The sequence below is a fragment of the Scophthalmus maximus genome, chromosome 5 (assembly GCF_022379125.1).
Source record: "Scophthalmus maximus strain ysfricsl-2021 chromosome 5, ASM2237912v1, whole genome shotgun sequence".
In the NCBI taxonomy this organism is placed as follows: Eukaryota; Metazoa; Chordata; class Actinopteri; order Pleuronectiformes; family Scophthalmidae; genus Scophthalmus; species Scophthalmus maximus.
The window spans coordinates 24,565,073-24,587,346 of NC_061519.1; the positions used below are offsets into that span (position 1 = coordinate 24,565,073).

The 22,274-nt window shown below is 44.9% G+C and overlaps 1 protein-coding gene across 1 annotated transcript in view; it reads right to left on the reverse strand.

Moving 5' to 3' along the window:
• Nucleotides 1-7,235: 7,235 nt before the first annotated feature.
• lig1 (ligase I, DNA, ATP-dependent) overlaps nucleotides 7,236-22,274 on the reverse strand; it is a 46,381-nt gene continuing 31,342 nt past the window's right edge. The window contains exons 24-27 of the mRNA XM_035633202.2: nucleotides 17,191-17,244; nucleotides 13,034-13,177; nucleotides 11,490-11,582; nucleotides 7,236-7,399 (exon numbers count right to left, since the gene is read on the reverse strand). Coding sequence (XP_035489095.2) covers nucleotides 7,325-7,399; nucleotides 11,490-11,582; nucleotides 13,034-13,177; nucleotides 17,191-17,244 — 366 coding nt within the window. The 3' untranslated portion in view covers nucleotides 7,236-7,324. The remainder of the gene's footprint in view (nucleotides 7,400-11,489; nucleotides 11,583-13,033; nucleotides 13,178-17,190; nucleotides 17,245-22,274) is intronic.

Sequence of the window (22,274 nt, forward strand, 5' to 3'; positions counted from 1 at the left end):
TTTTCTGGAGGCCTCATTCCGTCATTTTGTCACACTTCATAAATATGCATTCATTTAGCCGCTGGCGGAGTAATAGTGAGTACATGCACAAATTAATGGTCCGCGGTACATCTCCTCCGAGCCTCAGCCAATACACGGGCCGGATTCACTCGCACTCGACATGAAGTGTAAACCATATCAATCAGGGTTTGACTCCTCCCCCTCCCCCCGCTGGGGAACGTATGTGTGTGGTGAGTGAGAGTGGGAAGAGGAGGAGGAGGAGGAGGAGGAGGAGGAGGAGGTCCTCGACGACGATGCCCACTTCACTTTGCCATTTCGTTGAGCCTCCTTATCCAGGTTTTTTTCCCCTCCGTGCTACAAATCAGGTTGTCTCCTGTGTAGGGGAAGGGGGGGGGGGGGGCGCGTCTGTCTCTTGGCCAAGACGGCGGCAGAACACTTAGCGACAGATCAACTTTTGCTTACATTTGAGACCGCCGCATAAATCCTCGCCCCTCGTGGCGGATTGGCGAGCCGCTCGTTCATCTTTAACACCTCGCTGATGGATCAAGCCGAACACAAAATGGACCATCTGCCAACTTGTTGGCGCCGCCGACTGTCTCCGCTTTGGCTCGAAGGGTCTAAATTGCGAAACATCCTTAACAATTATGGCAGATCCCGCCTTCGGGGCCCCCAGAGAAACAGGGGGATTCTTTATGAGCCTGGCAGGTGCCGAACGTGGCAGGCGTCCAGACTCGTCAGCGGCCCGGGCGACGGCGACGGCGGCGGCGGCGGCGGCCGTGGCGGCTGAGCTTGGCAGGCGGAAAGTGTATCACATACATAGAGCGGAGGCCCCCCCATTCCTTCAGCTGGCAGTGATGTTGCACACTAATGTAGGCGAGGATGAGTTTATCTGCTGCTAAATTATACAGAGGAGGAGAGGAAGATGAGAGGGGAGCGGTACCAGAGAGAAACTGAGAGAGAGGGAACTCGATCTGTAGAGTCATTTAGATTTTTGGTGAAATTATACATGAGGCGGCGCGGCGCCCCCCTCCCCCCCTCCCCCCCGGCTAGGTTCTATCGTGATATTCAGGTGGACAGGGGCTGCATCAGTCGGTGTTATTAGAGATGACTGGATACACAAAGTACCTCAGGCCTTCACCCGCTGCGTGAATGAATCCATATCAACCGTCTGCCTGTATCACTCATCAAGCTTGTTGTTCGCGGGGAGACGGAGGCGGAGGCGGAGACGGAGACGGCGTCGCGAGCCCTCGGTTGCGTTCGGCGAAGGGGCACGTTATTAAGACACCCGCACAAATTCACAGAGCATATTTTTCCTGTGATATTGTAATTTTCTTTGACGGCGAATAATTTCCAAATGGGGTGAGAGAAAAAAAAAAAAAAAAAAAGGAAGAAAAGAAAAAGCCCAGAGACCGCCGTGGGATAATCGGAGTCTGGGAAGAGGCTTCCCAGTTGTAGATCTTAGGGGCTTCTTGTCAACTCCATCCGTGTCCAATTCTTCTTCTGTGTCGAGCGTGTTTGTCACAGCTGAGCGGGGCCCTGATCAACAAGGCGGGCTGGCACATGTGCAGGACGGGGGAATGCCTCTCTCCGAATGTGGAGTGCTGCGAATGGGAGAGTCCCTTTTTTTCGCACGGGGCCCTGCTGGAGGGTTCCCCGGACGGTCAAGACGGGACGAGACAAAAGAGACACACCGGAGACACGCGCCACAGAGGGCAGGTTCACGCCGAGGTCAAAAGACCAATGGCCGCCAGCAACGAGCCACACGGAGTGCACAGCACATCGCGGCCACGGTGAAGCGCCGACAAGTGGGCAACAAACAACCGGCGCCATCATAAACCAATCATAAAGTGGCCTCGTAAAAACGACTGGATCGGCTCGCAGGTTGTTTTTTTTTCCCGCTGCAGGGGTTCGGAGGATCAAGCGAAACGTATTCCACACAACGAAATGAGGCAAATGAGCCGTGGCGAGCAATTGGCCAGAAAACCATCAAAAGTGAAGTGCTGGAGGGCAGGATTAAATATGAATACAGGCCGTGTGCGTAATGCCATCTAGGTTCTTTTCTAATAGGACACAGGTTAACAACCCGCTGCCCGAAAAGACAAGAAGCTCTGAGAGTGGGAAGCTGCCACAAAAACACATGACTGCACCTCCAGTGCTTGGAGCACTGATTCCCAACGAAGGGCACTTGGAAATTTTGTCATTTCCCATCCATCGATACTGCAGGTCCCTTCAGGGGTCGCTGGGGGGAATGGAGCCAATACCAGCTGACACTGGGCGAGAGGCAGGGGGTAACACTCCCGGACAGGTGACCAGCGCATCGCAGAAGACCAAAAAGCTTCTTTCAGACCCGCACAGAAATAAAGACTTAAAGGGGTGACTTGAGTTCACCCGGCAGGGGCTGGGGGTCGGGATGAGGGGACCGGGGGCATTACATCTGACAACAAGAGAGGTCCCACTGGTTCAGAGGACGGTAATCTGTACTAGTATACGACTTCAGATTGGTAACAATCAAACAGTCATCCATACGGAAAAAGGGGGGTTTTCATCAATGCCCCCGAAATAAGTGATCTCCGGCGGTATTAGAAATTACGACTAATAGGATAAAGGTTTGTGTCGCTGTGACGTCCCCAGAGGCAGGAAAGGTCAACTCCGGATCAGAAAACACGTCTTCGTGTGTCGCTCGGGACGGCAAATGCTTTTTTATTTCATTTGAGGGATTTGTCGGCGCAGTGGAAACCCAACTCGCACCGAGCTGATGAAGTTCTCCCGATGACTCACACGGTCACACACAATCCTGCACTGTCTTCTTGCGTTGAGGACCTTATTAGCCTGTTGGAGTGGCGACCCAGAGACGAGGGAAATCATATAAAAGGGCCCCAAATAAAAAAAAAAAAAAGGAATAAAGGAAGAGAGGGGGGCCTGACATCATCAAATCCGAAAGGTTACTGGCCAACGCTCGGCGCTCCTGCTCAAGAAAAACACTATTGATATTCCGTGGGTTTTGGCCCCGGCACAATGGCGGCGCCTGTCCCTCCCTCTCTCCCTCACGGCCTGGCATGGCGGAGATGTCACAGAGAGCACCAAACAAACGGATGGAGGGATACAGAGGGGATGGCGAGGAGGAGGAGGCGGAGAAGAACAAACGCATTGTTCCCGGGGTGGAGAAAGGGGTATTGTGAACGAGACAGATAGCTGATGTGGGAGAATGGGGGGGGGGGGGGGGGGGGGGGGGACGCGAAAGGACAGAGAAAGGTGAAACCTCGGATTTTTTTTTTTTTTTATTTCATTTTTTTATAGATGCCCCCAGCAGTTGGAGGTAATCAATAACCCCTGCTTTAGGGGACACTTCCTGAAACTTTAAAGAGGGGAAACACAGCGGGGACGGAGAAGCCATCTCCGACTCGCCTTTCATCCGTCACAGCGGCAGAGACAGCAACAGCAAAAAAAAAACGCGCACCTTGACTGCATTCCAAACATGTCGCAGCGAAGGCACAGTCGAACAGAGGCAATGAGCAGGTAGCCCGGTCTGAACGGGTGACTTGATGTGAACTAACAGCACAGCTGTTTGAACACGGGCAAAGGACCTCGGAGGAGACGGAGGGCCGCTGTGCAGCAATGCCCTGCAGGCGCGTGATGCGCGCCAGCTGCCCCCCTCGGTAAACATCAACGACACACACACACACACACACACACACACACACACACACACACACACACACACACACACACACACACACACACACACACACACACACACACACACACACACACACACACACACACACACACACACACACACACACACACACACACACACACACACACACACACACACACACACACACACACAGACGGGCCGTTAACCAGGCACCCGACAACACAGAGAGGCTAAAAAAGAAAAAACGCCATTCATACTGTATGCATGTACAAAAGGAAACAAATAGCAACGTGTCGGCGCGCGGGCAACGCAAAAGGTACACACACACGCACGCACACGCACGCACGCACGCACGCACGCACGCACGCTTTCACGCTCGTACGGGGAAATGTACACAAATTAGGAGAAGATTGTTCGCCGCGTTCGACCGTCGGAGTGATTCACAACAAAAGCCTGGATCATACAACACGCACACAAACGCGAGCGCACGCACGATAATACGGAGCGGAATTCATTACATATTTGCATTTTTCAATATTTCATGCTCCGTTGCCCGTTTGATTTCCATTATGGGGCCTTTCTTCCATCCCTCACGCGCTGGCTGCTTCAAGCCCACTTCCAAGGCAACAGTGGAGCCGACAACCGGTATTTGAAATGCAGATTTGTGTTACACCAGCAGGTCCCTTTGTTTCTTTTATAATAATAGAAGGGACGTGTTGATGATATTCAAGAGGAGCGTCACATGTACCCACAGTTGTCTCGTGCAAGAGACGGGAGGGGAGGAGCGAGGCGGGGAGTGATTAAACACTGATGAACCTAGAGACCATCTTGTCATGGGACCACACCATTGACCCATGCTTCTGTTGGACCACTCCCATCTCTGAGCTCCTGACATCTCTGCACCTCGTTTGCGTAGCCGGACTAATACTCAAATGCGTATTAGTCCGGGACCTCTCGGTTCGTCTTCCATTTCCAACTCGGCGTTGCCAACGGACGCAGACGAATCATGTGACGTCTGTTGAGCGACACGGAAAGACGTCTGTGATGATGATTCCCACAATGTCTGAACGAGTGTTGCCATTTTTCGTGCGAGAAATTCAGCAGCGTCCATCTTGGTTGTTTACAAAGGTCGCTTCCGTTGGGTCCTGTGGGTTTTGTGGCTCGGGGGCCTTCATGGATCTGGCTTCTTCTTCATGTACCCTACAAGTTTGATCCGAATGGGATCCGGGGGGTCTGGAGGCCGAGTCAAAGCCTTGGGCTCTTTGTCGTGATCCTCCAGCACATTTGTCCTGCTGGGTCTTCTTGGCAAACAAGGTTCAGGTGGGTGGTTTGTGTCAAAAGTACCACCCAGGTGAATGCTAGTTTTCCCTGCAGAACACGGCATTATAACGAGATCATCTATGTCATCCACTTCACCCTTCAGTGGTCCTGCGCAGTTGTGGGGCTATCGAGGTGACGGAATCTGTCCGTAGACCAACAAGCACCTGCCTAAACACTCAAACTCGCCTCCTTTTGGTAGTTCCTGCTGCGGTGGGCGTCTCCTGGTCACACACACGACACACTCGGTGTAAACAATACCTGCCGCGCCGCCGTGGCTAGCAAAAAAATAGGTAAGAGTACATAAAAACAACGGCAGCAGATGAAAAGGGCCGGCGAGGCTGGATTGTGAATTTCCATGATTATTCCTGCCACAATGGTTTCCCTTCTCCAACTCCCCTTCAGCAGACACAGGACACGGCCCACACACAGAAATAATAGGCAACCCACCAACTGTGCAGTATGCATACTTGCATACAGAGATAGGCATAACAAATTGCGGTCTCGCCGCCTCTCGAGTGTATAGGGAACACAAACCACTCCGAATGTGAGAAAACAGTGACAACAGTGTGCCACGTAGTGCGTGAGTCACCGCAGAAGTGGGGACATTTTAAATGCAAATATCCTGCAGACAAATAAATAAACGGACTTGATGTGGCGCCTCCTCGCAGCCACATGTGCTGCCAGGATACCGACGCCCGTGATTCATCCGCTGCTTTTCACTGTGTCCAGCACAACTTCCTGCTGCTGCGGCACTGGAGCAAGGCATCACCGATCCCCTGGTGCGCGCACACACACACACACACACACACACACACACACACACACACACACACACACACACACACACACACACACACACACACACACACACACACACACACACACACACACACACACACACACACACACACACACACACACACACACACACACACACACACACACACACACACACACACACACACACACACACACACACACACACACACACACACACACACACACACACACCATTGGGGGGCATTGGGACGAAAAGGTCGTGCAAAACATCAGAGCCATTGTGATTCAACCTATCTGTACAGATATCTGGGATATCTGTACTAAATGTCATGAGCAGCTAATCAACCAAATACTGGACCAAAATGATGGATGGCGTTGGTATCCTAGGAAACAATTGTGTGGCTTTAAATAAGTAAGCAGCGCTTAAAGGGGCAGTGAGCGATTTTAATTTCCAGATAGACTTTTTGGTCAAATTCAGCGAATATGTCCTCACGGTCGGCGAGCTGACGGTTATGTGGAGGAACAAGCGCATCCGTCCCCAACGCCCGACCAGTGCGGCCCCAAAAGTTATTTCTTCAGAATCACTTGCTGCCCCGTTTTCTTGAAGCCTTATGGGAAGTAATTAAGTTTTAATTAAGTCCTTTAATACTGATCTGTTGATCTTGTCGGATTTGTCCCCGAATGCAAAGGAAAAGTCGAGCAGTCGACTAACAGATTTCCTTTTTGGTTTGTATTTAACGTGCTCCGTCAGTTGCTTTGAGCTCAGACGGACAGGAGCACAAACACGTCGCAGTAACGCTCGTGTCCTCTCACATGGCATCATCGGTGGAGGAAACTCTCACAATCCTCCTCGCCTCTTCATTAATAACCAGCCGTCCTTGACTCTCACACTGCCCCCCCCCTCCCCCTCCCCCACACTAGCCCGCTCCCTCCCTCCCTCCCTCCCTCCCTCCCTCCCTCCACACATCCCCGGCAGCGCTCCGATTGATTCAGCCTGGACAGTGAGTGGATTTCCATCATCTAATGCAAGCTGTGAGTGCCTCTCTTTTGTCCTGCTGTTTGAGCAGCCGTCAGCTCCTGCGTCTTTTACGCTTCTTCTAATAACATTCCTGGCAGCCGGCAATCAGCCTTGGCGCGTCCTCTTGCTAAAGCCGCACGCGGCTTAACGCACTTTGCCGCCACCTCTTGAGTGGTCGGGGTAAAAAAAATAAAATAAATATGGCCACTTGAAAGCGTCGGTATGCGTTGCGATACATTCCAGGGTTTTCCTGGGGCGGCGGCCGGTTTTGCGCTGTGAATTTTTGATAGAGATCTATTACCAGGAGGTATGAGTTGATCTGGGTTTGTGGAATTTATGGGAAAAAGCGTAACGCAGCTGAAGATGTTCACAGAGTGTTTGGGCTCAGAAAAGGAAAAGTCGTAGTCGGCCAAGGAGCAGCCTTGACGAATCAATAACACCAAGTGGTTGGACGCTTAAAACTGGAAGGAGACTTTTTATTTTCATTTGGACATTAGAAAAACGACAGACACTATTTACAATTAAATTGAGAAAAAAAGAATCATCGCTCAGTAGAAGTCCTCTGGATCGGCCTTCTCCCCCTGGTTTTGAATTTGCTGCTGCCTCTTGTAAAGATCCGCGATCTGCAGCCGGAGAACGTGAGATGGACAGAGATGGAGCGGAGGGGAGGGATTGAGAGACAGGGAGGGGAGAGGGGTTCGCATGAGAGCCAGGATGGACGGATGGATGGAGGGAGGGATGGATGGACAGAGGGGAGGAGGGGAAGAGGATCATGAAGTCAGGTCAGTAACACGGAGAGGAAAAGCTAAAAATAACAGTCTGATTATTCATATCCTGGGCTTTGAAGTCGGTGACTCCCAGCTGCTGACTGGGAGACGGAGGTTGTGTTTTTTTGGGGGGGGGGGGGCTATGAATAATGTGCGAACAGCAGGCCCCCGCCGCAATCATCGGTACCAGCACCGGTGCGGCACAGTGAGCGGGGGGAAACAAAACAATGAAGCATCACAACATTATTTCTTCCTGCACGGGATCGAGGTGAAAGCTTTTGATTCTCAGCTCGAGCGGCTCCGAAACATGTTCAAGGTTTTTCTTGATTAAAAACTACGCGTCGTTCTAACAGGTGTGTGTGTATGTGTGTGTGTGTGTGAGTGTGTGTAATTTAACGCAGTCGAATTTACAACTTGACTTAACCCAACTCTAACAAGCGCAAAAACCGAGACTCTCCGGGAAGCAGATGGCTGCTCGCGTCGGTGAAAAAAATTCACATAATACTATGGCTCGCATGTAATGAAGGCGGAAATAGTTTGGGCTCAGGTAGAAGGAAAAGAATGTTTAAAAAAATAAACATTAGAAAAAAATGTTTTAAAAAAATAAAATCCAGGCTTGAGTGGAATTTTTCTGGCATCATTAAAACTCTTAAAATCCATGTGAGAATATTCTGTTTTCTACTAAACAACGGATTTAGAGGGAAGATGTTAAAGGGAAGTTTGTGCATCCAGGGAAACTTTTCCATGTCCGGCGAGTGCTTCTTAATTTTTTTTTAGTGTTGACTCGAGACGGTTCTTGTTTGTCTGACAGAAGCGGCGGAGAGCGAACGCGTCTACAAACCAAACCATGGCCCAGCGTCCGTCGGTCTGGCTCGCAGACACGTCGATGTTTCTTCTTTTTTTGCGTCTGATTCACAAACGGGGATAAAAGAAAATAGCCTCCTCTGATATTTAGTCAAGTCTAAAGAATAAAAAAGCATGATGTAAGACGAGCTGCCACTACAGAGTGAAACGGCAGAATTATCTCTCAGTATTAACGACCGCGAGTGTCGAGATTAGAGCGGAAACAATTCTCTGATTTATGTTTTTGTTGTTTATCAAACAAAAATGCCACATTTCCTTTTTACAAGCTCCTCGGTTGTGGGGAGAATTTACTGCTGTGATATCTTTAGGGTCTCTGGGCTGACAAGATGTCACCTTGGGCTTATTGCGATCAGCATTTCTTATTTTTTTGAACAACCATTTCAACAATGAATCCATTAGTCGAGAAAATGAATGTCAGATGAATCAGTTATGAGAATAATTGCCCGTCCAGCTCCACATCAGATTAAAGTGGAAGATAAATATTTTGGTCACACTAGGATCATCGCGACGGTTTAGCCGACCATAAATTCAAGAGGGAAAAATTAATAGAGCAGTGGAACAGTGAGTAGCATTGTGCATCGGACGAGTTCAACTTTCATTTTTTAATTCTTTCCTTACGTCTTTTCCTACAAATCAACAGTGAGCTCTGGTTTTTCCAACGACCAGGAGGCTTAACCTGTACAGTAATAAATACGGCTGCAGCTTATGATCCTCTTTATCTTCTAATTGATCTCACTTTTTTTGTTTCATTTGATAAATCATTTAATCAGCGAAATATCAAAAGAAACATACTGGCACAAATTCCCATCGCGACTATCCAGAGCCTCCAGTGATCTCAGCTTTTGTCAAAAGAAAAATCAAAACACTCAAATATTAAATTGTTGGTTTTTTTTGGACAGAAGTGATGGAACCAGAAAAAAGTATTTGTCAATTTGGTTGTTGTTTCTTTTACTTTTACTTTAATATGAATCACTTTTAGAGGTGGAATGATCACTTATTTAATTGATGGACAGAAACAATAATCTAAAACTATTTAGATAATCAATCACAGCTAAAACATTTTCTGGTTGCAGCTTCCCTTTTCGGGAAGAGACAAACCATACGCTTAATTTATTAATCGAGAAAATGATTGGCAGACTTATCCATAATGAAAATCACTGTGCTGCAGCCATAATTATGATTATTATTTTGTTGCTTGACTAATCGTTTGAGCTTTATTATCATGTACAAAGAGAGAAGTTGAAAGTTGAGTGATTTGGATCTATTTTAGGATGATTCTCATCAGCTGAAGGCATTAGAGGCCATATTACGTACAATGGCACGGTGATGTGTGCATAGACTTGTAATTCAGTTCAGTTATTAAAAAATAATAATGATGATGATGAGCTGTTGGGTCAACAGGCAGATAAACATAATAATTAAAAACATCTAAACAAATGGCTGAAACTTAATTTAAGTCTTTGGCGAACGTGATCGTCCATAAGTCAAGAGGGATCAAAGAGATCGTCCATCAGTGGGTTCATTGATGGTTTTACGGTGTGTGTGTGTGTGTGTGTGTGTGTGTCTCAGGTGAAGACACAGCTGACCTGCACATCTCACTGTTTCTTTAAAGTAGGCTTCTACCAGTAATGGAAACTCTGCTGTAAATTAGAATCATATCCGAGTATTTCTTCTGTGTGCGTGTGTGTGTGTGTGTGTGTGTGTGTGTGTGTGTGTGTGTGTGTGTGTGTGTGTGTGTGTGTGTGTGTGTGTGTGTGTGTGTGTGTGTGTGTGTGTGTGTGTGTGTGTGTGTGTGTGTGTGTGTGTGTGTGTGTGTGTGTGTGTGTGTGTGTGTGTGTGTGTGTGTGTGTGCGCGCGTGTGCCCACACCACAGATGTTGATGCTCCTGCCAAAAACCCAGTGTAGTCAGTAATTATATCATGTCAATAAGTTAACAGATCATTAGGTGGAGGGCCGTGGTTTTTCTAGTGTTTGCTCTGAACGTGGGTAAACGGAAATCACACGACCACTGTAAACACACTGTGTGTGTTTGTGTGTCCACATCGGCCGATTCGCAGCCCAGCCCTGTGTTTTTGAAAGAGGTCACCCAAATTCAGAGTGAGAGAGAGAGAGAGAGCGAGCGTGCAGAAGGAAACCACGGCCCTCCGCCTAATGATCCGTTCACTTATTGACATGATATAATTACAGACTACACTGGGTTTTTTGGCAGCAGCAGCCAACGTTGGTGGTGTGCAGACACACAGCAGCTCGGTGAGGTCGCGGTCGCCGTCACGCACACGCGAGGTGAAGCCACGTGTGGCTCAGTTCACCTCTGGTCACAACAGGTGCACTTTGTCATTGACTATAATGCTCTTTCTTGCTGCAGTGATTTAAATCTGATTTCAATTTAATTGTATGATTCTTGGCCACTATTGTTTGTCTTTATTATTATATTTTTCTAGAACTTTTACATTTACTCGTTTTGGTTGTTAAAAATGTGTTGACGGTGGGGAGAGACAGTGAAATGCCCTTCACGATTAAAATTAAAGGACGTTGTTTTTGTTCTTTTAAAAAAAATGTAAAAGTAAAAATACTGTTTAAACAGCAACTACAGCATTAAAAATCTAATTCTTTGATGTTGGCTTCTATCATGTTATAAAGCACTAGAACACCACAAGTCTTCATGGACAATACATTTTGATACACTAAGTGTTTTCTGGATGATAACGACGGTATCGTTAAGAGGTTGATGAATGGCAAGTTTTGTTTTGTAATATGTGATGTCAATAAAGAAAAATTTGAGAAATAATACAACAATTAACGAATAAAAGGACAAATTAAAGATGCACATATTTGTCCCCGCGACATAAAAACATCATGCTGGAAGTTTGATAAACTCCTCTGGACCTTTATTTCATTATTATTCTTGATAATTTTTTTGTATCATATCTAGTAAATCCTAGTGAATGTTTGTTCAACATTTGATCCCTTTTTTCTTCATGTATGGAATTAAAACGGGGGAAAGAACTGGACCCTAATGAGCAACAATTTGAATTGGAACGACACCCGACCCCTACTCCCCCGCACAGACGATCTGATGTACCTGCGCTCCGGTCGTGGCGTCCTCGGGCTTCTTGTCGTCTCTGATCCGAAGGAATCGAGGGAACCGCAGGGAGATGCCCTTCTCCGGATCCACCTGAGGGCAGACGGGATCGGAATGAGTAAAAAGAATTCTTCCTCTGACACGTGTCAAACATTCGTCCTTTGTGACTCGTACTAAAAAAATGATCCGTACTGCAAAAGGGCAATTTGAATGAAGTGTTCGAGTGTCGGGCCTCGGGAAGATATTAAAATCCCCTTTTGGTTCAAGATTTTAAAAACATCAAACTCTTTTTGAGTTTCTTGTTTCACTACTTCTAAATCTGAGAGGGTTTTCTTGTGAAAGCGTCCGCAACAAGGGGCTTAACCTCATAAACAATAAAAAAAACTAATGCTAAAATGAAATATTTAATCAAATAGAATTTTTACCAGTGTTTGACTAAACTATTTCACTTAACATTCCTGACTCCTCAGCAGCCAAGGATCAACTCTTAGAACGGAACAGTCTACACGGGTGTCATCATGATTCATGAGTAATAAGTGAAGAAACTATTTATGAAATCTTCTTACAGTCTCCCTTTGAGGAAAATTGGACACAGGCAAAAGTATGATGGGCACATGCTGCTTGAATCGCCATGGCAACAATGAATGACAACGAATTTTCATCATAAGGACCAGAGATGTTTTCAGACACGAACACCGAAATGTCCGGAGCAGCTTTTTACATTATTACATTCGGACCCATCTAGAAAATGTCAAGAATATGTCTGGACTTCAGTGGATGTCTGCAGCTCTACAACATCATGGACAAAATGTAATTAATTATGATTTTCAGGTCTATTTTTATATTTTAACACCCTGAGAAACTGATGGTGATGCCTTAGGTGGTTGGCCACTGTCTCACACCACTGACACTGTGCTGCTGATGAAATCGTTCAACAGACCACATCGCGTCCTCTGAAGTCATTTACATCAAAAAACTTGTATCAACATTAATTCATGAGGACGTAAAATAATCGGACAAATTACCTGTCAAAAACCTGGTGTCTGAGTGTATTTAAAGTCAATATACGACTAATCTTCTTAACAAGGGCTTCGTCTGTTTACAGCATCAAATCCAAGTGATTCAAATTTAAGGTTAAGGTTCAAGGTTGAGATTGAAGGTTAACTGACAATAGAATGCAACAACTAGCACCTTTAAATAAAAACATTTCTAATATTAATATGATTTTAAAATCAGCAAAAATCACGTCTTTCTTCTTGTAAAACGTTTTTAGAAAGTCGGGATTTGTCGTCCTCAGAGTGTTGATGTTAAAGCAAACGCTTTTATGTGACAAACCAAACTACAGGTGATAAATAAAACTATCTGTTCCATTAAATCCAGCATCTTTTTACAACATTTTTAATAACTCAATTAAGTAGAGCTAATTGTGACTTTGCACTGCAGTCGACTGACCGTGACAGGCAGGAATTTATCACTGGAAACACATGAGGGGGGGGCGGATGAGGGGTGGGGGGTGACGGGTTGGTTAACGGGGCTGAACTGACCAATCCCATGGCGGCCTTGTAGACGGGCGACAGCGACAGGTCGGCGCACTTCACCTCCCAGACCTGCACGGCGTCCAGCCACACGTCGGGCTCCGCCGAGGGCTCGATGCGGTAGTAGGCGCGCGGCTTGGGCAGGATGTGGTCCTGGAGAAAATATTAAAATAAATAACAGGTTTTTTTTTTTTATATCAATATCGTTAATAAAAGGATAATTGTGAAGAAGAAGAAGAAAAAGCCCTTCTGAAGTTGTCAGAGCACGAGGTGATGCCTTAATCAAAGATATTCAATTTAGAGAGATGTAAATCCAGTGAATGTATAGAAGTACACAATGTAGAGAACAGTCTGTATAAATAGACAGTGACAGAGAGGCTCTGGTTGCCCTGCCTGATCCTGCCGTGGCCTGACGATCACTTCCCCCGAGCGGCGACACCGTTCGAACACTCTCGTATTCAAACGATGCGGCTGAACACGAGAGGGTGATTTACAAACTGCACTATCATACGCCTACGTATGAAAGTTCCATTCAGAAACACCTTCATGTGCCTGTTTTTCTCACCCGTTATTCACCTCTTCAGGTTAAAATTTTAAAAAAAAAATCCTTGCAGCTAAGCTCCGGATTCCACTGACAAACAATGATTCCGTCGGTGTGGGTGTGACACTTCTCCAAAATGATGCTCATCTCCTTGTTTTGGTTGTAGAACAACCGTTTTTTAGCGAACGTGACTCTCCGACAGAGAGTGTCACGTTTAACTACGCCGCCGCCGCCGCTGCCGCAGCGACCACAGAACTGGGTCACAGGTAAGTAATTGTTGGGAGAAGTGGCTCCAGCAGAAGTGTTTATACTGCAGGTATTCAAGTGAGGCTCTCATATCGTGTGGATTACAGTGAGCGGGGCGTGGAGACTCTTATAAAACATTGCAGCCGACAAGGGGGCGAGTTCTGTCGGAGCTCAAACTTGTGGCACATGTGATATCAGACACGTCAGCGTCATCTACATGCAACAGTATTCCCACTGAATAATGTTTAAAATGAAACGAATGCGAGTGTAAAAAAAAAAAAAAAAAAAAAACGCGACAAAACCATAATTACACATTCGCGCGAGCCTGGGAGGGCGAAAACGTGAGGCGTGATGAATTCATCTGGAGAAGTGTTGTACATCTCGAGTTTTACTGTAATTTTTTTCTACTGAAAAAAACATGCATTTTAATGTGGAGGAGCCGAGTTGAACGAACATAGCAAAAGGCATTCGGATCAGCGTGATGGAAAGAATTAACGCCTGCACACAATGACTCACTGTTTTGAACCAACAAAGACGTGGAACAAGAAATACTGAATATACCAAGGCCACTATTTGAGAATTCATGTTAGATCATAAGAGTCGTTTTTATTAATCGTGAGTCAAGTTAAAATCAGAGATATGGGGAAAGGCAACTCATTTAAAAGAAAAGGAAACGAGCAGCTACATCATCATTTTTTTTTGTAGGAGAAAACAAACATAAACCATAAAGTTATGACCCAAACTTTGATGTACTGTACTTGACATGAGACTGGACAGTTATTCCGCGCAACCAGGGATGATGGCTGACATTTTGGGAACTCTCTCTTTCTGTGTTTTACCTCCAATTAAAGTGATTTCTTGTTGGTGGCTCCTGTTGTGTCAAACACTGTTGTTGTAGTTGTCATGTTGCCAGATCTCAGCTATTTACTTCGTGAGCACTGTGTCGTCAAAATCAAAGGGACTAAAATGCAAAAAATAACATCCAGCTTCTAATAATCTCACATTTAGCTCGAAGGAGTGAGATGTAGATTTCAGCCTGACAACCAACTATTATTTTCACAATTCATTAAACTGCTAATAATTTTCTCGACTTGACTTTGTTTTCATCAAGATCCATGAATTGTGGAATGTTAAAAAAAAAGAAGACAAAAAACACTAAATAAAGTGATTACAAAAATTCCAGGATCTGTGCCGAAATTCTAATGTGTCTTTCTCGGCCCGTCCTTTGAAAAGTGGAAAATCAGGTGTTGTTTTTTCCAACCAATCCAACAGCAAACAAACGAACCGGGGGTGAAAACAAAACCTCCTTGGTGGAAGCAAGCGGTCATTTGGTCCATAAATTATCCAACCAACATTAAACAATATCCAAAAGTTATTCAGTTTGCAACCATAAAAGACAAACAATATATTATTTATTATATATTTATGTCTAATAAGATGGTGCCAGTGATTTGTTTTTTCCTTAATTTAAGAAAAATATTTAGATTCATTTTCTAACTTTTTCAGCCGCTGAATGTAGAGCTACAACGATTAATCGATAAGTAATCGACCACTAAATGCATCGCAGACTATTTTTGATAATCCATTAATTGGTTCTAGTAGTTTTTATGGAAAAAAAGGCAAAATTCTCTGATTTCCGCTTTAAATATGAATATTTTCTGTTTTCTTTGCTCTTTTACGACAGTAAAACTAAATATCGTTGTTTTTTTCACCACTTTATGGACAAAAGAACTAATACGATTAATTGATAATGAAAATAACCGTTAGTTGCCGCACTGGTTGAACGAGATGTGTCGATTTTTCGAAGCACTGGTTTGAGAGCTGCGATCTCCAGTTCACTTCTTTTATCAGAATAAACACCAGCGCTATGAAGGAGAAGAGATCAATGTGTCCTCCGCTCGTTAGATCACAGCGCTGCACCACCCAGAGGAGAGAGAACAGAGCCAATCGACTCCCCCGTCTCCAGCGCCGTCAGCCTGCAGCGCTGCGACCGGAGCAACATGGCCACACCAGAAGCTCTCCCTAATTCACCATCAATCACTTTCACGGGGTGGGCTTCGTTACAGAGCGCTACAGCACAGGCGGGATTGGTCTGAAGAGGAGGGGGGAGGATAAAAAAAGGTTACACCGCCTTCTCAATCACTGTGATTCTGCACCGAGCAGCAGTTTGTACCACTGAGTCCAAAACCCCTGAATCTTTTAATATCACTTAACCATTTTTTATACCAAAACACCAGATTTGTACGAGTCATTATGGAACAATTTGTCACTGTTATACGCGGATGACTGCGTTTTAAAAGCCTTCGCACTTATTCCTGTGAACGCGGGTCTGAATTTCAGTCGACAAATGAATTCTAACTCAAACAGCAGCTATCGCTCACAGAAGAGCGTGTTGTTGAGTTTCTTCCCATTGCTGCTGCTCTGGAACAAACCTCTTCAGCCGTAAATTGAAAAAGCAATTCATTACCGAGCCTCAGAACAAGTGTGCACAGCTACTCCGAGGGCACTTTTTTTTTTTATTGGAGAAAGCAGAGGTAGTTTATGATCTCTGCCCAGCGGCTTTTCCAAACAGGGACTGAATTAAACACACGAATTGCACACCGATATATATATATATTTTCAAAGCCTCGTTATTCGTATTTCTGTGCTTTCTTTAAAGCGGAAAGTAAAAGCAGACAATCAGACAGAAGTGAATAACGTACATGTTACGTAGCATGTGCGGACGTGTAACGGAGGTTACCCCGGTGTTAAGGTGTATACATGCACGAATTCCCCGGTTTAGGGCTGCGACTAAAGATTATATTCATAATCGATGAATCTGTCGATTATTTACTCGATTAATCGATTAGTTGTTTGGTCCATAAAAAGTCATAAAATTGTGAAAAATGAAGATTGTGTTTCCCAAATCCCAACATGATGTTTTTTCCTTTATGACAGTAAACCAAATATATTTGGTTTACTGTCATAAAGAAGGAAAGAAATCTGAAAATATTCACATTTAAGAAGCAGAAATCAGAGATTTTTTTTTCCCCCATAAAAAACTACTTGAACCAATTAATCGATTATCAAAATAGTTTTTCCGATTAATTTAATAATCAAATTACTAATCGATTAATTGATTAACTGTTGCAGCTCCACCCATCTTATTTTATTTTGAAAACCTCCATTAAAGCTGAAGGGAGGAAAGGATTATTTGTAGGAAGACTCTTTTAACCAGGTTTCTTTTAAAGGTTCTTTTAACCAAAAATAAAACTGAATCTGATGCCGTTTAAAATTGAAGTCGTAGCTGTAGAATCTTAAAACCCAGGTTATGATTTGTTTTTTGAATGACAACGTAAAGGTTGGGTTGCGATTTGTTACAGAGCTTGTGCCACTTTACCTTTAAGTACTTGTAATGCTGCTCCAGATCTTCATCCTTGAAACCTGTGCCGATCTGAAACACACACACAAAAAAAAGGAAAGAGGAAATGAGATAAGACACACAAACACGTATTCCCTCGTGGTGAGACGGCAGACATTTGGCAGCGAGAAGCAAAGCCTCCCCTCCCGTACACCCTGAGCATCTGCCTGAAGCCTCGTGTCACCTCTCAAAAGACCCGAACCCGCTGAGACACAGGCATCACCTGATGGGCTGACAGGCACGAGAGAGAGAGAGAGAGAGAGAGAGAGAGAGAGAGAGAGAGAGAGAGAGAGAGAGAGACACAGACGTGCCACGCAAGTACAGGGTTTTCCAGCTCAGGTGTCCTTAAGAACCTTTACGTTTCAAGAATGAATCCAGCACGAGGAGGTTTAGAGGCGTTTCATTCGACTGGGACACCTCCGTCTGGTTCACTTAATAACAACGTCACATGCTTTGTTAAAATCAACACAGGTGTGCGATTGTGTGCGACCCAACCAAGTGGCCCGCCGCGACGTCACCCATCGGGTTTGTGAGCTGCCATTTTGAAACCTGGAGTTTAGCATTTGGGCCAGCGCCATCTTGGTTTTTTGAAACCAGAAGTAGCCATATTAGGCACGTCCATCTACACCTTCAACCTGCACCCATTGTACGGTACTAGCTGTCAATCACGATGTATCCATGCCCCAATGTATTCGGTGCTTTGTCGTCTGTACTAAATTGGACCATAACCAAAAAAAATTAACATCACGCTGTATCGACAAAGAAAACGAGAGATTGAACCATAAACTCCTGTTGACTGACGTTATAAATCAAATGAGAAGTAGAGTCATTTTCTTGTAGACTTCTATAAAAAAGGAATTATTTTTACGACCAGCGGAGTCGCCCTCTGCTGGTCATCAGAGAGAATACAGGTTTTCGGGCACTTCCACAATAGCTTCACTTTCTGTATGCGGAGTCTACGTCCATTTTTATATACAGTCTATGAATCGAACGTTAGTAGGATGTTAGGCTGGGAAACAGTTTGTTGATGCCAAAAGGATATTTTATTTTAAGGTTTTTTTTTTTACATAATCAACTTTTCCCCCCCCATTTTAGTAAAAGGTGTCTAACATAAAGAAATCCCAAAGTGTGGACCAGCGTGAGCTACAACACAATTCAATCAAAATAAGTGTATATTTATAGTTAATGTGTCAATGACAACGTTGTTTTTTATCAATGTGATCTGATCTGATGGTCTGCGTATAGAGAAATCAGACACGATCCTCCTGATGAATAAAATCCAAAAACCCTTTGGTGAATAAATCGCGGTGTAAGGGGGACGAGTTACGCAACATGTTCTAAACCACAACCTAACTAAACATTTTTCAATGTCTCAATGAATCAGAGTTTGCTGTCGTCTTAACACAAGCAGCTAATACAAAAACTGTTCCAGGATAAAAAGTTAAAGTTGTAATATCGGAGGAGCAGAGGAAACCCAATAGCTCAAGGCCTTAAGCAGCAGGTCCCCAGTCTGATTCCTGAACATCTACTGCCCATCATTCCCCAACTCTTCCACACAGATTTCTGTCTACATTTTTCATTTTTCTATCTCTTTTGAATAAACTCCGATATGCAAACAAAACCAACAACCCTTTAAAGCAGAAGGAACCAACACATAGTGGCTGCAGCAGCTCCTGGATTTGCTGAGGACTCGCGTCTTGCTCAAGGACATTTCGCAGCCGTACGTGCAGTTGAAAATTACATTTGGGAAATGAAGACTGCGACTTAAATACGGCTTTCAGGGTTTCTGAAGTTTACCACGTCAAGGACAACTAGATTATTTTCTTTCTTTCTTTTTATGGATTTCTGCTTTTGTTTTATGGCTGGGTGGCAGTGACGAGTGAAGGAGATAAAGACAAGATGACGTGCGGCTCACAGGAAAGGTGAACGCCGCGGTCACGTGACGACACACACCTTTAACCGCGGCGCCGCCCCGGTGCGTCCGTCGGTTTGCCCGTTGCCTGCGCTACATGCTTAATGTGCAATTCTGTTTTACGTGACATCTGTGATGGTGTATCAAGCTCCGAGAGCTGCCGAAACACCGGTGACCTACACTCAAGTGTTCCCTGAACGCACCCCGTGTCGACCCTGACAGAGGACACCAGCCGCTGCGGCGCTGACGTGCTGCTAACACGACGCCTTCCTGCGTAGACGCATTAAAAAACGATGCCAGTTATCTGAGACGCGACACATTAAAGACACTTCCCTCATATCTTCATGTGGTGGGACTCCAGAAATTGATCTGTGTAAGAACTCAGACCTGTGTTTGAGTTATGCCCGTCTAAAAGTAAATACATCAAGTTTTATAAAGATATCGGAGATATTTCCCCCACCGGCTCTGTCAAAGTCCTTAAACTGTTGACAGTGTTGCCGGCAGCGCTCTTTCGTCCCCGAGTTTCTTTTCCGCCGAACCATTTTGACTGTCAATTAAAGGCGTAAGAAACAAATGACATTGCCTGCGATATCCATAAAGTTTTATGCCCGGGAATATGAAACGAGATTTACCACCTCTGCGGCGATGCACCTCCTCCACCGCGGTGCCAAGTCAAAGTTGCAGGAAATACGATCACAATTATTCCCTTCTGTTCTTCAGTTGTGGCGTTGGAAATAAAGACCAGAGAAGTCAGAAGATCGGGATTCACCAGTGAGGTTGACCTTTGGCCTTTTGGATAATGCATATCAGCACTTAATCATTATCTCCAATTAGATGTTTTTGTGTGAAAATGTGTCATAATGAGCACACTCGTTCTCGAGTTATGGCCTAAAAGTGTGTTCCGTGACATCACGGTGACCTTGGACCGCCCGAAAAATCTATCGAGTTCATCTTTAAATCCGAGTGAACGTTCGGGACAAACTCCAAGGATTTCTCTCTGAGCCGCTCCCGGGGATATTGCTTGCGGGAGTTTTATCGTGTGAAAAGACTCACAGACTCTCACACACTCTGGATTTAGAAGCTTCCACGAGGAGAGAAAAAGATTTCATATGAAAAATCAATAACGGGACAAAAGGCACAAGATATTCAGACGACATTTTTTTTTCCACGGCGGCGATTTGTTTAGCTCAAACTCGCATCGAGCCCGTCCTCACTTGTCATTTCACGTGTGACAACATTTTACAATAAGATTTTATTCATGGGAGAAGCAAGTGTGAACACGAGAAAAACCACTAGAGCTGCCCCTGAAATGCAAACGTGGGAAATCTCAGAGGTGCTTTCACCTCCGTCAGCTCACAGTGAAGCTCGGTGTCCGACAGCAGAGAGGTCGGGGTTCGCACCAGCGAGTTCCCAGGTGTGAATGTGTGTAAGTGCGTGAAAGTGGAGCAGGCGATGCTGGGGAAGAAGAAGAAGAAGAAGACGAAGAAGAAAAAAGCACTCGCTGTTTACTACAACCCTTCTCCACGGATAAAGACATAAAAGTTACAGAGAGAGAAAAAAAAACTGGTGGAAGGTTTTTTGCAGGACAGATTTATGCTCGGCGGTGAAGTTCACGCTGTCATTATCGCGCACACACACACACACTCGAGTGGTCACGCATGCTCCAATACATGTTTACCTACTTATCCCCAAATGCACCCCAGTCATGCATCATCACACGCCCACACAAACAAACGAAGATTTACGTCCAACTCCGATTTCAGGGGAGAAAATAACAGACAATCTCAGAGGAGCGAGCGAGCAACCACACACACACACACACACACACACACACACACACACACACACACACACACACACACACACACACACACACACACACACACACACACACACACACACACACACACACACACACACACACACACACACACACACACACACACACACACACACACACACACACACACACACAAAACAGCCCGAAGCGCTCACACGCTAACACTCTGTAGCAACTTAATGCTACGATCTGAGACGCACGTCGCACGGAGGACAGAAACAAACATGATGACAGAAACCAATCGCTCGGGGTGTGCGACGATACATGAGATTCACCCAGTCGGCAGTTTATTTCATGTGTCCAAATAACGTTTATACAGTTTGATACTGCAGGTGTGCAATAAATGGACATTTGAATTGGTTTTATGACCTCTGCTGGCACGATGAGGAGAAGATAACGTGAACTTGTGAGTGAGAACATTTGTATTTCCTTTTTTAACAATAGCGCAGTTAAACAACTTCAACCACAAGTTTAAGAAAAAGTAAAAAGCTTCGGGTAAAATATAAATAAGTGATTTCTTATTCGTGATGATGATGAGTCTGTTTCAGTGATTGTAGGGATTTTTGATACAACTTGAATGGAAACGGGCTGAAAACGTCCAAACTCCATCAACACTTGAAGCACGAATGAGCTTTTTCTTGATGAACGACACAAACCAAAAGGTTTTGGTCAGTTACGATTCCAATACTGCCGGATCAGGTATCGGCGAGTACTGTACACAAATCTATGTACCAATCCGATACCGCGTCGTTAAAGTAGTTTCACCCGGGCAAAACTACAATTTTCTTTCCCCAGAAATCACTTCCAGTCGCCGTGTATAGAGCGGTGAAGAAGAAGTAATGTCTAGTAGCGTTAACCAGAGCTTAGAGAAAATGACGCTAATTTGTTCATATTTCGTGCTGGAAAGTCCCACAAGTAATATGGCGACATGAAACTTATTGTTGTTTCATACAGTTGCTGTGTAAGAAACAGACTAAAGGTCTTTCATTTTTGATCAGCTGCGGCTGCACTTTAACTACAGTATTAGCTATTTAAAGGAATTTGTTGCTGTTTATTCCCAGATTTATTTATTTATTTGTCTTCATTTTTTTCAGTTATGACTGTCAAAGCAGATAATAAAAGAAGCTCTAGGTCATTCACCTTCTGTATCTATCTGTTCTTCAAAGGGTTTAACCTGAGCCAGGTCAAACGACAAAGATGGCGATCATAACTTCATACAAGTAGATCTCTACATGTCTCGCAGTAAAGACATTTATACAACAACTGATGCTGGAGTTTGATGATGCTAATGTTTTCAGAGAATGAAGAAAT